This window comes from Petaurus breviceps, unplaced genomic scaffold (genome assembly GCF_028583685.1).
Source record: "Petaurus breviceps papuanus isolate PSGF00001 unplaced genomic scaffold, PetGlider_PUasm1.0 174, whole genome shotgun sequence".
NCBI lineage: Eukaryota > Metazoa > Chordata > Mammalia > Diprotodontia > Petauridae > Petaurus > Petaurus breviceps.
The window spans coordinates 75270985-75284123 of record NW_027185761.1 but is presented as its reverse complement, the minus strand read 5'-3'; the positions used below and the strand labels follow the sequence as shown (position 1 = coordinate 75284123).

Below are 13139 nucleotides of genomic sequence, written 5' to 3'. Positions count from 1 at the left end.
CACCCCGTCTGCTTTCAGGAAGCAGCAGTATCAGAAGGGCTGGTTGTCACCAGGCTCTCTACCATCGCAACAGAAAGCACCCGAGTTTGTCAGCAAGGCAAATAAATAAGAGACCCAGACTGCCCCATAGCGGTCCCCTTAGAATCACAGGCGTAGAACCCAGAGGGACTTTGGAGGCCCCTGAGCCCACCCCCAGGAGTGTGGAGGAAGCGCAGCCAGAGCACACGGCTGAGCTGGGCGCTGGAGCCGGGCTAGGTGTGGATGCGCGGCCTGCGGGGCTGCAGCCTCCATATCCCCGGCAGTCGGTGACCCCTGGCCACTCTCTTTTCCAGGTCCCGGTGCAGTCCTGGTTTGACGACATGAATGACACAGAGCTGCTGGACCTGATCCCCTTCTTCGAAGGGCTGAGTCGCGAGGAAGATGTCTACAGCGCGCTTCAGAAGTTCTGCCACAGGTAGCCTCGGTGCTGTGGCCGAAACCGCACCAGGCTCCTGCTGTCTCCACTGTCCACCCTTGGAAATGGATGCTGGGAGGAGGCAGTTTCTGCCAGACCTGGAAGGAAGCTGAGCAGGGGCCACGTACATCCGGCCCTTGTGGCCCTGGGGTCCTCTCCACCAAGGACGGCGAGGGTGGCCGGGCCGGCCCTGCTGTGCTTCCTGTCTCCTAGAGTGTGGTTGATCATGCCTCTTTTTAAAAAGGAAAAGAAAATCACTATTTTCAAAGGAACTCTTTTCATGAATTTCATAAACAGAAACACGTTTTACCAGATCACTTTTTCTTAAAACACACCAAAAAAAGGAATGAATCTTGATGTGTTTCAGCGGTTGAAGCCTGCTCCCTACTGGCCTTCCTACAATGCCCACGTCCAGACCTTCTCCCTCTTGTTCCTGCTTAGAGCAGTTGAACTGACTCTGACTTTCTTTCCTACTGAATGAAGTGCCTTTGGAATGTTATTTTGAGATAAAAGTTAATTTTTGTATACTGCGTATTTCTCAGACATCTTTTAATCTTTTATTGTCTAACTGCTTTAAAAAGAGAGAGAGTTTCATAGAGCACTGTAATATATGATAACTAACGCCGTCTGGAGAAGGGGCGGCCGAGCTGCCGGCTCTGCCCCGAGCGCCACCGGCTTTGATGGCTCCTCACCCGTCTCCACGTTGGGCTCCAGATCCTGGAATCTTGGGGTGTTTCCTGTGGTTCCATGTTTGTCCTCATTGTCTCCATCCGCCCTGACAGCTCTGAGGGTATCTGCATGTGTGTGGCCTAAGCACTCTAGGAAATGCTTCATGTCATGGAGGTTTGGGGTTGGTGTTTTTTAAGTGGTCACAGATTGGTCTTTTAGTCCCTTCCCCCGCAGCGGTGCCACATCTCCTCCCCTCTCCTGCCCAGCTGTCATCCAGACATCATTTGTAATGCGATGACAAAAGCCCCATTCTCTTTGGAGGCCAAAAACAAATCCCTAAAAGTCTTTCCTTTCAAACAGCCCATCGGGGTGAGCTGGATGTACCCGTCAAGCTGTTCTGGGAGTTTTCATTGCTGCTACTGTTCCGTCAGATGAGGGAACTGGCCCCGGCGGCTGTGATACCGTTCTTTTGCCACCGTGCCTACACCAAAAATCCACTTGCTTTGATCTGCCAATATGGGAAATCTCATCCCTGAACAGGGGCCACGCACTGGACCCAGGAGCTCTCTCATCTCAACTTCTGGGGAAAATGGTAAATGACAAAATAAAGCATCACTACATGGTGGTCATTTTGTATTAGAGAGAGAATCCTCAGCACTGGCATCAGCTGGCCAGCCTCGTGCCAAACAGTGGGAGAAAGAACACACCTGGAGAAGTGCTGGCAGCTGGGCACCTCCCTTGATCAGGCCTGCGGACGGAGTGGAGGGCAGGAGAGGGCTCCCGTTCCTTGGCCGGCATTCGCAGTGAGGTCTGAGCCTCGTTGCGGAGTAAGACCCTCTGGACAGCATTGCTTAAAAAAGGACCAGCCAGTGTTTCCTGTAAGCACTATCCTCACGTCCTGTGTGTCTTCTCCAGCAATGGCCAGGTTAGGCGCTCAAAACTGGTTTTTTGCTTTAATTTGTATTGGAATGCGGAGTGATGAAACCCAGCCTCCCAGAAGTGTGGCCTTGGCCCGAGGAGCAGTGTGGAGGGAGGCATCCCACGGGGCCTGGGGCCTGGCGGGCAGAGGCATCGTTCAGTGCTCATTCATCAAACCAGTGATTGATCGAACCCATTTGCCTTAAATGTCTGTGAAGGAATGTCGATCCCAAGTGTCTTTTCGCGTCTCCAGTCCCCACGTACAATGTTGGACCTTCTGTTCTGGCCTCTGGCAGACAGATGAACTTCAACAAGACACAACCAAATCATGTTCTTTCTTGGCACCCTGGACAGCCTTGAAAGAGGATCGAGAGCCTTTAAATGCACGAAGCAGGGAAAGCCGGTGCCCCAGCGTTGTCTGCCTCCTCCAGCTGGGGGGGACGGAGTATTTCCTGAAGCCACCAGAGGTGTTGACTCATCAGGCCAGAGCCAGGTGGGGCCACCCTCTGCTGTGCCTCGAGATTCCGTCTTCATTGCTGGCACGTCAGCCTGTGCCAGACACACGTTGTCTAAGCACCCACACTTTAATGAAGCAATAGCATTGGAACCTTGAGGCCAGAAAATGAGTAGAATGTTTGCTTTAAAAAGGAAAAATGGATACGGGTATTTTTAATTATTGCCATTAGGTAATTTGTAGGCATTCAAAACAACAAAATGTTAAAAATATTGTATCTACATGTGCCATATGTCTTCCCCCCCCCCACCCCCATCGCCAAAGCAACCCTGAGTTCAGTTTTCTGTTGAGCCTAAGAAAAAGGGTCATTTGCCCCTATCTGCGGTCCTCTGCCTTGCTGGGCTGCCAGGTGCCAAGCCTACACTCCACGTCACTGGGCAGGATGCCTTGGGTTCTGGAAATCCAAGGAAGGGCAGCCAAGTTGAGCACTGGTAAACGGAGGCCCTGATGGGAAGCTGCCCAAGGTCTCTGGAGTGTCAGGGCGCCCCTGTTGCTGTTTCTCAGCTCTGGGAGAGCACATCTTACTGCTTCACCCCCTGGTTTTCTGAGCAGTGTTTTTGTTCATAAAAAGAAAGGTCCCCTGCTCTGCTTGGCCGGGGGAAGGGATGATCCCTCCATCCCACCCTGGCAGATGGCGCGGCCTTGTAGAGAAGAGAGCTCTGGGCCCCAGCTGTGTGGTGGACAAACTACGGTCTTGTCTATTTTAAAAGTCACTTTCTAATCCGGTGTCAAGCTGCAGCCCCCGCAGCCCCGGGGAGCCGACTTGGGGCCACAGATTTCCACGGTGCTGGGATGGCTGGGAGGAAGCTGCTTGGGCTTCTCTTGGTTAACTATGCAAACTAAGCTGGCTGCAGGGGTTCCGTTTTGCTGTGAAGTGGGTGCCATCTGCCTTTGGCCTGTGCTGAGGGAAGCCTTCCGTGCAGATGGCGACCCGTCAGCAGTGGGTGATCTGTCGGGAGGCATGTGGAAGTGTGCCCAGGGGGCGAGGGGCCGGGAGGAGTGCCGTGCTTTCCTCACTGTCAAAAATAAAGTTTTTAACAATGGATTCACCTGGTGCCTGCGAGTGGTCCCTGGCGCTCCCTTCTCCCCCTCCCCCCGCTGCCCACCTCCTTCCTCCCTCACTGCCTCCCATTTTAGCAGAATGGAGAGAGGTAGGTCTTTTATCTTCATTCTTTGTTTGCTTCTGCTGATGTCCTTTGCACTTCACCTCTGTGTCCCAGTGCCCTTTCCCAGCACCAAGCAGCAAGCCTTCTCTTGGAACACGGAGTCAGCTGGGGAGACAGCGCCAGGCACCCAAAGTTTACCGCCTGCCTCTGCAAAGCAGGGAGGGGTGCATTCAGTGAACATGGTGCCAGCCGTTACTACAGGATTGGCCGGTGATGGGCACTTGGCCCGTCCAATGAGGTCCCAAAGCCATGACTCATTTTAGCTTCCAGGCTGGGAATGGCCGGTTTACAACACCAAGCTAACACAGAGAACACTTGTGCCATGAAAGGCGATCCTGGATAGCGCACCTCCCCCCCAACCTGGCCCAAAGGCAGGTCATCTTTGCCCCCAGGTGTGCGAGCCCCTGGCCTTTCAGTGATGCCAGGGCTCCCTGTCCTGGGATGGCCATGGGAAGGTGGAGCTCCCCTAAAGAACAGTGAGATGATCTCATTTGAATAACCCACATCCCTCCCCCCCCCCCATCTAGTTCACCTGGCTCAGTCTCTAGAGATACCAAGGGAGACCAGGGAGCTTGAGTTCAATGATGGAGCTGAGGCCAGCCCAGACACTGATAGCTGGATGCCCCCTCCTCTGTGCCACCCCCTGACATCCCCGTCTGTAGGAGGAGGAGGCTGGAGCAAACCGTCTGAGGAAGGTGGTGGAGGGTAGTGGTTAGAGCCCCCCCTGGGCTTCATCCTCCTTACTGTCCCAATGAAGCTGGGCTAGATGGCCACGGAGGTCCTTTCTGGGACTGACATTCTAATCTACACTCTGTGTCTGTCACAGGTCAACAAGGCAGAGGGGCCCCTGGGAAATGGCAGGCAGGAGGGTCCACGTCACAGGTGTCCGGGCCCCAAGATGGGCCCCAGACTTCGAAGGAAGAAAAGGACAAACCCAAGATCGCACTGTGTGCCCCAACCACACAGCACGGCTACCACAGCCTTGGCATTGAGGCTGCTTCCTCCCCCGCAGCTCACTCATTCTGTCCCTCCCCAGTATTTCCAGAGCCATCTGTCACCCCTGCCCAAGGCGGTCTGGCCACAAGACCACGTGCACAGCTCGCCACTTTGAGAACAGGAAGGAAAACTGATGGGATTCTGTGGCTAGCTGCCGCCAAGCACACAGGCTCAGGCGGACCGGGACGCGGACACAAAGTGAGCCTGCCCCTGCCCTCGAGGAGCCTGCACTCCATCCCATCCACTTCTGGGGGTAGCAAGAACACAGACAAGGGGGTGGGGTGGGCGTGGAGGCGAGGACGAGGGAGAGCAGCCAGCAGGACGTAGAAGGTGGCAGTGGAGGGGTCCTGAGAGGCCGCGGTGAGGTGTGGATTGCAGGAAGGAGCCACACGTGGGCCGATCTGGCCCGGAGGGGAGGGATGTCTGGGAAGGCTGGAGAGGTCCCCTTCTAACACACCTCACCCACTGTGCTCCTCTCCCAAGATGGTCCCTATCTGCAATCTTCATCCTGACCGGTCAGTCTCTGGCTTCCCACATCTGTAACATCAGACGCAGGAAACCAATCAGACAATTGGGTGCATCTCAGCAAGGCCCTGAGCCTCCCAGCAAATCCCCACAGCCCTGGTCTGCTCCTTTGTGGTCCCAGTGCACAGGCTGTCATGACAGGCCCATCCCCTGCCTGAAGAGGAATTCCCACTCAAACATCCCTGAAGCTGGCTTGTCTAGGCTGCTCACAGACACACTTCCCAGGTAGCCTCTTCTACACCGGGACTGCTCTCCTGCTTCTAGGTTTTCCTGACAGCCAGGCCCAGCCGGTCTCTTGGCAGCCGCCCACCACCCCACTGTGCTAGGTTCAGCCTCTGGGGCTGCACAAGAACCATAAACCCTGCTCCCCCCGGAAGCGCCCAGTCCCAACCGCCTGGGCTTTCCTAAGGTGGGGAAGGGATGACCCCCTATTTGGTTTGGGAGGCAGTCTCCCGGCCCAAGAACTGCTGCCCAGCCGGGTGCCTGGGGCCTTGGCACTGCCTCCCCTGCTGTCCTCCATTAGATGCTTCCTCAGCCTCAAGCCTCTCTCGAGGGTCATGTGTGGCTCACAGAGAGACTATAACAGACCTCTCTGGTGACATTCTCCTTCCCCTCCCCTTTCCTAAGGGAGTGCTTAGTTCCTGACCAAAGGAGAGGAGGTTGGGGCCAGAGGCTTTCCTCAGAGCGGGGACCAGGCTAGAATTATATCTACCTGCTGCTTTAGATATTGTCAGTCCAGAGACAGTCGCCTTGGGTTGGAGCCAAAGTCCTGATTGCTCTTCATTAACGGGGACAGAGAAGCCCCCCAAGCTTGACATCCAAAGCTCCATGCTCTTCCCCCCAAACGCACCAAAGAGGAAGTACCAAAGAAACCCACCCAACCCGACTCCAAAGCAAACAGCAGAGGATGAGAAGCCAGGAGAATGGGCACAGACAGCGGGGAAGGTGCTCTCCCCTGAGGAGCCAGGCTTTGTTGCTGTTGAGTCTGACCCCATTTCGGGATTGTGGCTGTGTGGGGACAGGGACGTGACAGAGCCTCCCAGCCCCCCTCACGCTGCCTTCTTCCCTTCACTGGCCCCAGAGCTGGCCTTGTGTGCTTCTCTCTTGGAGCTGCTCAGCCCTCAGGAACCCCACCTCGCTCCTCATGCAGGGATAGGGCACTGATCTCCACCAAGGGGGAGGGAGCCCCCTAACGAGGGGCTCTGGGGCTTGGCTTCCATGCCACTCCTGGCCAACTCCTCATAACGTGTTTGCCTTCCCTGCCGGTGCCAGCAGGGCCCAGGACTAAACACCTTGTAGGGATAGATAAGTCCATGCCTGGGTGAACTGAGGAGACCTGTTCTTTTCAGTGCTGGGATGCCCCAGCTACTAAAACCCGGGATTCACTTCCCCCCCGAGTTCTTGTCCATACTGAATCCAGTGCCATGCTTGGGCTATGCTCACCACACATTACTGAATGACGGAGCCAAGTGTGTCCGTGTGGAGATCTCCTGAGGCAAAGGGAGCTGACAATTGGGGGGGGGGGGAAGGGGGGGGGGGATCTGGCACTGGGCTGCCCTCTGGCCACAGAGATGTCTCAAGTCTCCCCCTGTTCCAAGATGCCCTCCACACCACTGCCAAAGTGATATCCTCAGAGCCCAGGATGCCCGCCTCACTCCCTGCCTAAGAAGCTTCAGGGACTGACAGACACGTTGGGCATTTCCAGCTGATCACACGATCCTGCTGGTGTCACTCCAGCCAAACTGGCCTGTGTGCCCGACTTTCCGTCCCCTGCCTTCTGCCTCTGTCTGTCTGTCCCAAGGCCTCAGATGCTTTCTGTCCGGCCATCCTGACTCCCTTAAAGCTGTGGCTCCAGCATCCCCTCCTTCTGGAGCCTTTCCTGAGCTCAGTGGGCTGGAAAAGACAAGGATGTGATCAGAAATGATGGTGTACAAATGAAGGATATCAGATTTTTAAATTGCAAATTTTTTAAAATCCACGTTAAAAGAGGCCTTTTCCTGGTTCTCCGAGCTGTTGGCTTGCCTTTCTTTCCTGAAGTCATTGGCCTCGTCTTGTGCACATCAGGGCTGCCTCGGGCCCCACCCCCAGGGTTCACTGGAACCCCAAGGAAGTCAGGGATCCTCTCTTCTCTACCACTGGCTCGAGTCTCACTGGCTGTGCTCCCCACACGTGCAGGGGCCCAGACCAGTCCTCCACTCACACTGATCTACCTTAACTGGATTCCTGTGAAAAAGGAATATTTACTTCAGAGTCCAAGAACAAATGGACAAACATGCTCCCCAATAACTGGGGCAGGGCATGATCTCCCTGATCACCTCCTCCCACCTTCCCAAGGGAGGGCTATTAGGCCTACTCACAACTTTGCCCCATTCCTACCTTGCATTAGAACCACCTAGTTCAAGGCCCAAGCCCCCCTGGTTAGCGCCGGGTCCCTCCACCCCCAGGGTTTCCCTGCTGCCTTGGACTCCTGGATCCTTGCAGTATGAGTTTCTGGGGGGACCTGGAATGAAAAAAGACAAAGGGAAAGGCCTGAACTCCAGGCCACTTGGCCTAAGGGTTGGTGGGGAGGAGATGATGGCCTTAGGGACCCCCCCTTCAGCACATCATGTCACGGACTGTGAGTGAAGGCACCTTTCACCTTCAGACAAAATGTAGGAAAAGGGCCCCCCCCCCCACCCCTCCTGGCTGAAGCAGCGTGAAAGGCACCAAGTTTTATGCTGTGACACCAGTGGGAGGTCCCCACACGGGCCGGTTGTCCCAGATCCCGGCCTCTTCCACGTGAATAACCCCATCTCTGGTGATAGAGGTGTTGGCCAAGGCCTTCCACACTATATAGCCTGTATCTACTTGTCTGAGAACACTTTCACTCTTTCCTGTAGAATGCAAATTCCTGGAGGCCAGGGAAGGTCTCACTCTGCATTTCTGTCCTTAGGACTCAGCGGAGGTAGAAAGTGTGTACAAGCACGCAGCTGCAAGTGGGTCCCTCTCTCTCCCTGTTCTTCCCTCAAAGGCCAGGCTCCCTGAGAGGGGCTCCTACTCAGGGTTCTTAGGAATGAGGTAACTGCTGCTGCTGCCTGGGAACCTCCATCCATGTGCTTTCCACCAACGATCAGTCAATAGCCGCGATTCTCTTTTAGCAAAGGGGTTTACGAGGCCAGTATGGTAAGGCTGCCACAGAATACTCCCCCAAAAGCCTGATGCATAAGGATGAAGCCCAGGGTGAGGGCCGGCTTAAGTGGGGTCAGGCCCATGTGTAGAGATGCTGCATGAGCAAAGGCTCATTTCTTGTGGGCCTCGAATTCTGAGTCTGGAGCCAACACTCTTCCGATGACTCACACTTCCTGAAGCTGCTTCCTCCACCAGCCCGCTAGCCCTCCATGGCCTTTGTTGTCCTCACTGTGTATCTCTCTGTTCCCAGGTGGGTCTAATATCTCCCGCTGGTCCAAGATCTCTAGTAACATGGGCAGTGGGAAAAGGGGGATTATCATCCTCCCTCTGGACTCCCTCCCCCTCTCCTCACTCTCCTCTGGCACAAGCCCTAGGGGATGCCTCCTCAAGATGTTCCCAAGACAGGAGTCCCCCATTAGTCAGCTGGCTTTACAGCTGAACTGGACTGCCGAAATTTCTCCCAGTTTTAAAAATCCACCAGAGACATTGTCAGGGAATCATTGTTAACTTCTTGACCTACTCACCTCATATAAGGTTCAAAGGATACAGACAGTTGTTTTTTATAGGTTACACATGTGAAGTCATGCTAAACATGTCCACATTAGTCATATTGTGAAAGAAAACACAGACCAAAAGAAGAAAATTAAGTTAAAAAAAGTATTCTTCAATCTGCATTCCCCCTCCACCAGTTTCCTCTGCAGGCAGACGGCATTTTTCATCATGAGTTCTTTGGAATTGTCTTAGATCATGGTGTGGCTGAGAAGAGAGAAGTCATTCACAGTTAATCACCTGTTACAATGATCTCCTGGTTCTGCTCATGTCACTTTGCATCCGTTCATGTAAGGACAAGTTTTCCTGAAAACATCCTCATCATCATTTCTTACAGCATAATAGTTTTCCATCACAATCATATACCACAACTTGTTCAGCCATTCCCTAGTTGAGGGGCATCCCTTCAACTTCCAATCCTTAGCCACCACAAAAAAGGGCTGCTGTATTTTTGTACATATAGGTCCTTTTCCTTTTTTTTTTTTTGTCTCTTTGGAATATAGATCTAGCAGTGGTATTGCTGGGTCAAAGGGGATGCATGTTTTTATAGCCCTTTGGGCACAGTTCCAAACTGATCTCCAGAATGGATGGATCAGCTCACAACTCCACCAACAGTGCATTCGCGTCTCAATTTTCCCACATCCCCTCCAACACTTGTCATTTTCCTTTTGTCACGTTAGCCAATCTGATAGGTGTGAGGCAGTACCTCAGAGATGTTTTAGTGTGAGTTTTTATAATAAGTAGTGATTTAGAGAATTTTAAAATATGACTATAGATATCTGATTTCTTCTTCTGAAAACTGCCCATTCATATTCTTTGATCATTTATCACTTAGGGAACAGCTCTTATTTTCCTAAGCTTGACTCAGTTCTCTATATATTTGAGAAATGAGGCCTTTACCAGAGACACCCGCCGTACACATTTTTTCACAGTAATAGTGTGTTGGATAATCATATTTACAAATTTAAAACGCCATGTTCCTGCCAGAGGTGGAAGTGTCAGACTCCCCTCACTCGCTCAGTCTCAGAGTCTGGCCAGGCTCTGGACGCTCGGCGAGCTTCTGGAGTCGCCCCTTTTCAGCATCTTCCCAAAGCGCCTCACGGAGAGTCTCGCAGAAGTTCACGTGGCGTGTGGGAAGTAGCCTTGTCTGATGCTCCCAATATGTGGCGATGCAAGTTCTCGTGGGTGACCCCCATGCGTCTCTCTTGGTGCTGACAGAGGCTTTCCCCAACCTCCCCCCCAAAAAGGAGGAGAAGACGATGAAACCTCCCATTTCGTGGGAAAAGCTCGCATTGACCGGCAGTTTTTCAGCTGTATCTGACTCTCTGTGACCTCACCCGGGGTCTTCTTGGCCACGACTCTAAAGCGTTTGCCGCGTCCTTCTCCAGCGCGTTTTACAGATGAGGAAACTAAGGCGCACGGGGAGAAGAGACTCGCCCAGGGTCACCCAGCTGAGAAGGGTCTGAGGCCGCATCTGAACCCAGGAAGGGTTCCCCATCCCAAGCCCCGCACTTCGCCCACCCCGGGTCTGGCGCCTCTGCCCGCCTGCGCCCTGGCCTTCCCCGCCGCCCCAGACCTCCTCCCTCAGGCCCTCCTACCGGGAGCTTTCCAAGGTCAAGGTCTGCTCGCTGGCTCCCCGGGCTCAGACCGCGGCTGACGCGGCCCGTGCGCTGCCTGTGTGGGTGTCCTTCATCTCTACACAGCAAAGCACCGCGCGTCCGCCCGAGCCAAGCGGCCTCTGAGGGGCACTGCCACCCCCAGTGCCCGGGGGCCCACGCCCACACCCCCCCCCCCCCCCGCTGATCACTCCTTCACTTCCACCTGCCATCCCCTCCTCTCCCTTCTCCACCCCCGCACACACAGGATGCTGGTAGGGAAAGAACAGGCCACACACCGCCCTCTAGGTCCTCAAGTGCGGGCCTCTGGGTCCTCAAGTGCGGGCCTCTGGGTGCTCAAGTGCGGGCCTCTGGGTCCTCAAGTGCGGGCCCCTGGATCCTCAAGTGCGGCCCTCTGGGTGCTCAAGTGCGGGCCTCTGGGTCCTCAAGTGCGAGCCCCTGGATCCTCAAGTGCGGCCCTCTGGCTGAACCCAGACCGTGGGAGGCGGGCGGCACCGCACACAAGCATCTGGACCCGCCCATCACGGCATCCATCAGCCGGCCTTCCGGGCCGCAGCTGCACCACGGATCAGCAGCGGGGGCTCCACTCCCCCCCCTCCCCCGTGTCCACAAGCGCGCCCAGGGCAGCGTCACCTCGCCTCCAGCCCCTGCCCTCCCCGGCTCACACAGCGCGGTAGGAAGGGGCGCATTTATTAGACGCCTGCTGTGTGCCAGGCACACACCCTGCAGGGCCCCTCCTCCAGGGACTGGGGCCCAGCGCCTTCCCCGGTCCTCGGACCCCGTCCAGCCTGCGCTCGGCTCCCGGACGGTGGGGAAGCGCTTCTCTCGCCTCTCTCCGGCCCCCGGCGCTTGACACGGGGTTTGGAAGACAGTAGGCACTTAAAAACTGCTTATTCATTCTCGTGTGCCGACGGAGGGGAAGTGACTTGCCCAGGGTCACTGGGCTTTCCCGACTGCGGGCCTCCGGCGCCCCCCAGCGGCCCCGGGAGAGTCGAGCCCCTGGCCCCTCTGGCCCGCCCGGCCTCAGTTTCCTCCCGCTCTCTTCGAAGACGCAGCTCTGCCGCCCCCTAGTGGCGGCGGCGTGCGCCGCGTGCGCATGCGCGCAGCTCCGTTCCGCCCCGCCCCACCCCGGCCGCCATCTTCTGAGGACCGGGGGGTATGCTCGGTCGGTGCCCCCCACCCCGAGCCGTCGGCTGAGTGGAAGCTCCCCGAGGGCAGGCACACAGCAGGCGCCTAATCAGTACTCCTCTCCGGGGGCCTCGAGAGGACGTGGCCCAGCGGGCCCCAGGAGGCTCGGCGACGGCCCCCTCCCACCTCTAGCCTTCCTCAGTTTCCCAATTTGTAAAAAAAAAAAAAAAAGGGGGAGGGCAGTGAGCGGGACTGGAGGAAGAACCAGCGAGAGGCTAGAGGGGCCCTACCGACAGCCCAGCCTTAAGAGCTTCCGGCTCTCAGTGCCTGGGAGTGACGCACTTCCGGGAGGGGGAGAGATGGAAGCAGGCGTGCGCAGGCCGCCCGGGGGCGGAGCCAAGGCCGGACTGAGGCGGAGCCCGCGAGGGAGGGGAGGGGAACCTGATTGGTCCCGAAGCGATGACGTTGGTAAAGCCTAGCGGGGAGGAGGAGAAGGTTTTATCGGGGTCGCGCTCCCGGAGCCTCGGCCCCGCCCCCTCCTGGGCACCTCCCCTTGGGCTCCTCAGACTGGCCAGGGAGGCCGCGGAGTGGTTTCCACGCGTGGGCTCCCGTCCAGGACTTGGCGCCCTCACCCCCGCTCCGTGTCCAGAGCGCCTCCCTCGTGCCGGGCGCTGTGCCGGCGTGGGACCGGGGAGGGGGTCGTCTTACAGAGGGGGAAACTGAGGCAGGGCAGAGGTGACTTGTCCAGGCCCGCCCCGCCCCCTGCAAAGCTCTCCCGGGGTCCCGCCCCCGGGCCCTCCTTCACCCTCCGCAGCCCGGCTCCCGCCCCCACGATCCGCCGGCCCTAGCCCGGGTCTCCCTCCCGCCAGGCCCGGGGGGCCGCCGGGCCGCGGCGCTCAGAGCTCGGAGCTCGGCCCGGCCGTGTGGTCCTGGGCGAGTCACTACCCTGCCTGCCTCAGCCTCCCCCTCTGTGACTTGAGCTGGGGAAGCAGGGGCCCGCCGCCGCAGTGTCCGCCGGGAAACCCCGGGGAGTGGACACAAGTCCGACTGCGCCCCGCCCCCGGCGTGTCCCGCAGGGGTCCCCAGTGGTCAGACCCACGCAGGAGTAGCCCCGGGGGCACCGGTGGGAAGAACCCCCAGTGCTCGGCTGTGCCCATTCCCAGCCTGAGAGAGGGCACAGAGCCAGGGTGGGACGGAGAAGAGAGGGCCCAGGAGCGGTCAGCGGGAACCGCTGCCACTTCTCAATGGGCCCACCTCAGAACCGGTGGTGGTGGCTGCGAGTGTAGACTGGCTGCTGCTGCCCAGGGGACTTCAAGCGGTCATTATACCCCCAGTCATTTTACAGGAGTCCTGAGAAAAGTGCCTCTGGCCAGTCGAGTGCAGGGGGGAGGGGGGGGCAGTGGGAAGGCTAGTGCAATAGTCCAGGCAAGAGGGGA

The 13139-nt window shown here is 56.9% G+C and overlaps 1 protein-coding gene across 1 annotated transcript in view; it reads left to right on the top strand.

Moving 5' to 3' along the window:
* Window positions 1–3600, top strand: part of CTDSPL (CTD small phosphatase like) — a 75165-nt gene extending 71565 nt beyond the window's left edge. Inside the window, exon 8 of the mRNA XM_069084426.1 lies at window positions 333–3600. Coding sequence (XP_068940527.1) covers window positions 333–458 — 126 coding nt within the window. The 3' untranslated portion in view covers window positions 459–3600. The remainder of the gene's footprint in view (window positions 1–332) is intronic.
* The last annotated feature ends 9539 nt before the right edge of the window (window positions 3601–13139 follow it).